The sequence below is a fragment of the Tupaia chinensis genome, unplaced genomic scaffold (assembly GCF_000334495.1).
Source record: "Tupaia chinensis unplaced genomic scaffold, TupChi_1.0 Scaffold130643_1, whole genome shotgun sequence".
NCBI classification, from domain to species: Eukaryota; Metazoa; Chordata; class Mammalia; order Scandentia; family Tupaiidae; genus Tupaia; species Tupaia belangeri.
Window position 1 is genome coordinate 1 of NW_006190927.1, and position 717 is coordinate 717.

Below are 717 nucleotides of genomic sequence, written 5' to 3' on the forward strand. Positions count from 1 at the left end.
AGCTGGAGCTGCCTCTGCAGCAGGTGCCACTCTAAGGCTTCACACTCAGCCAGCGTCAGAAATGGGACATTGATCTGAACTTGTTGATGATCAGATGAAGACAGCCAATTTGGGGGAAGTGGAAAAGAGGGTGGGGCTGACTGGAGTGGGGTTTTAGGCAGCAGGGGGAGGAAGGAGACCTCCTTAAAGAGAAAGGGATCCTTTAAGAGTGGTTTGTATGGGCTCTCATTCTGAGAAACGCCTTGAGGACCCAAGAAAGTGGTGACAAGGGACTCACTGTGCAGAGAAGGGAGGCCACAGAACAGCTGGCTGCATTTCTGCTGCAGGTGGATCCCTGACTCATTAACCTGTCCTCGAGGCAGTGAATAGGGGCCATCTGAGACTTCATGGACTGGAGAGGGCAAGGCTAGAGCCATAGGGTTCAGAACTTTCTGGCTGTGGTGCCTTTGTTGTGGGTCTGTAATGGACCATTCAGAAACCCAAAAGATCTGGGTAGGCTGACCAGCCATACATGAACACCAGGTCTGGTGGGAAACAGTCCCAAATCTATGAACTGGTACTTGAGAAGTATTATTCATGAAGAAACACAGTGGTTGGTTATTTCTAGGGTGATAATTCAATGGTGGGTTTGGCATATGCTGTCTCAGGGACTCCTCCACGCGCCTCGGGAGCCCCCATCTCTGGAAATGCATCCATTTTTTAACATGTACCTCAAGA

General features: G+C 50.2%; 1 protein-coding gene across 1 annotated transcript; it reads right to left on the reverse strand.

The window, feature by feature from the left end:
* Positions 1-5: 5 nt before the first annotated feature.
* On the reverse strand, positions 6-713 carry LOC106736264 (putative protein FAM205B; the record flags this gene model as incomplete). The annotated part of the gene is made up of 1 exon (XM_014592590.1): positions 6-713. A coding segment is annotated over one exon (708 nt), but the record flags the coding sequence as incomplete, so codon positions are not given.
* Between the last annotated feature and the right edge of the window lie 4 nt (positions 714-717).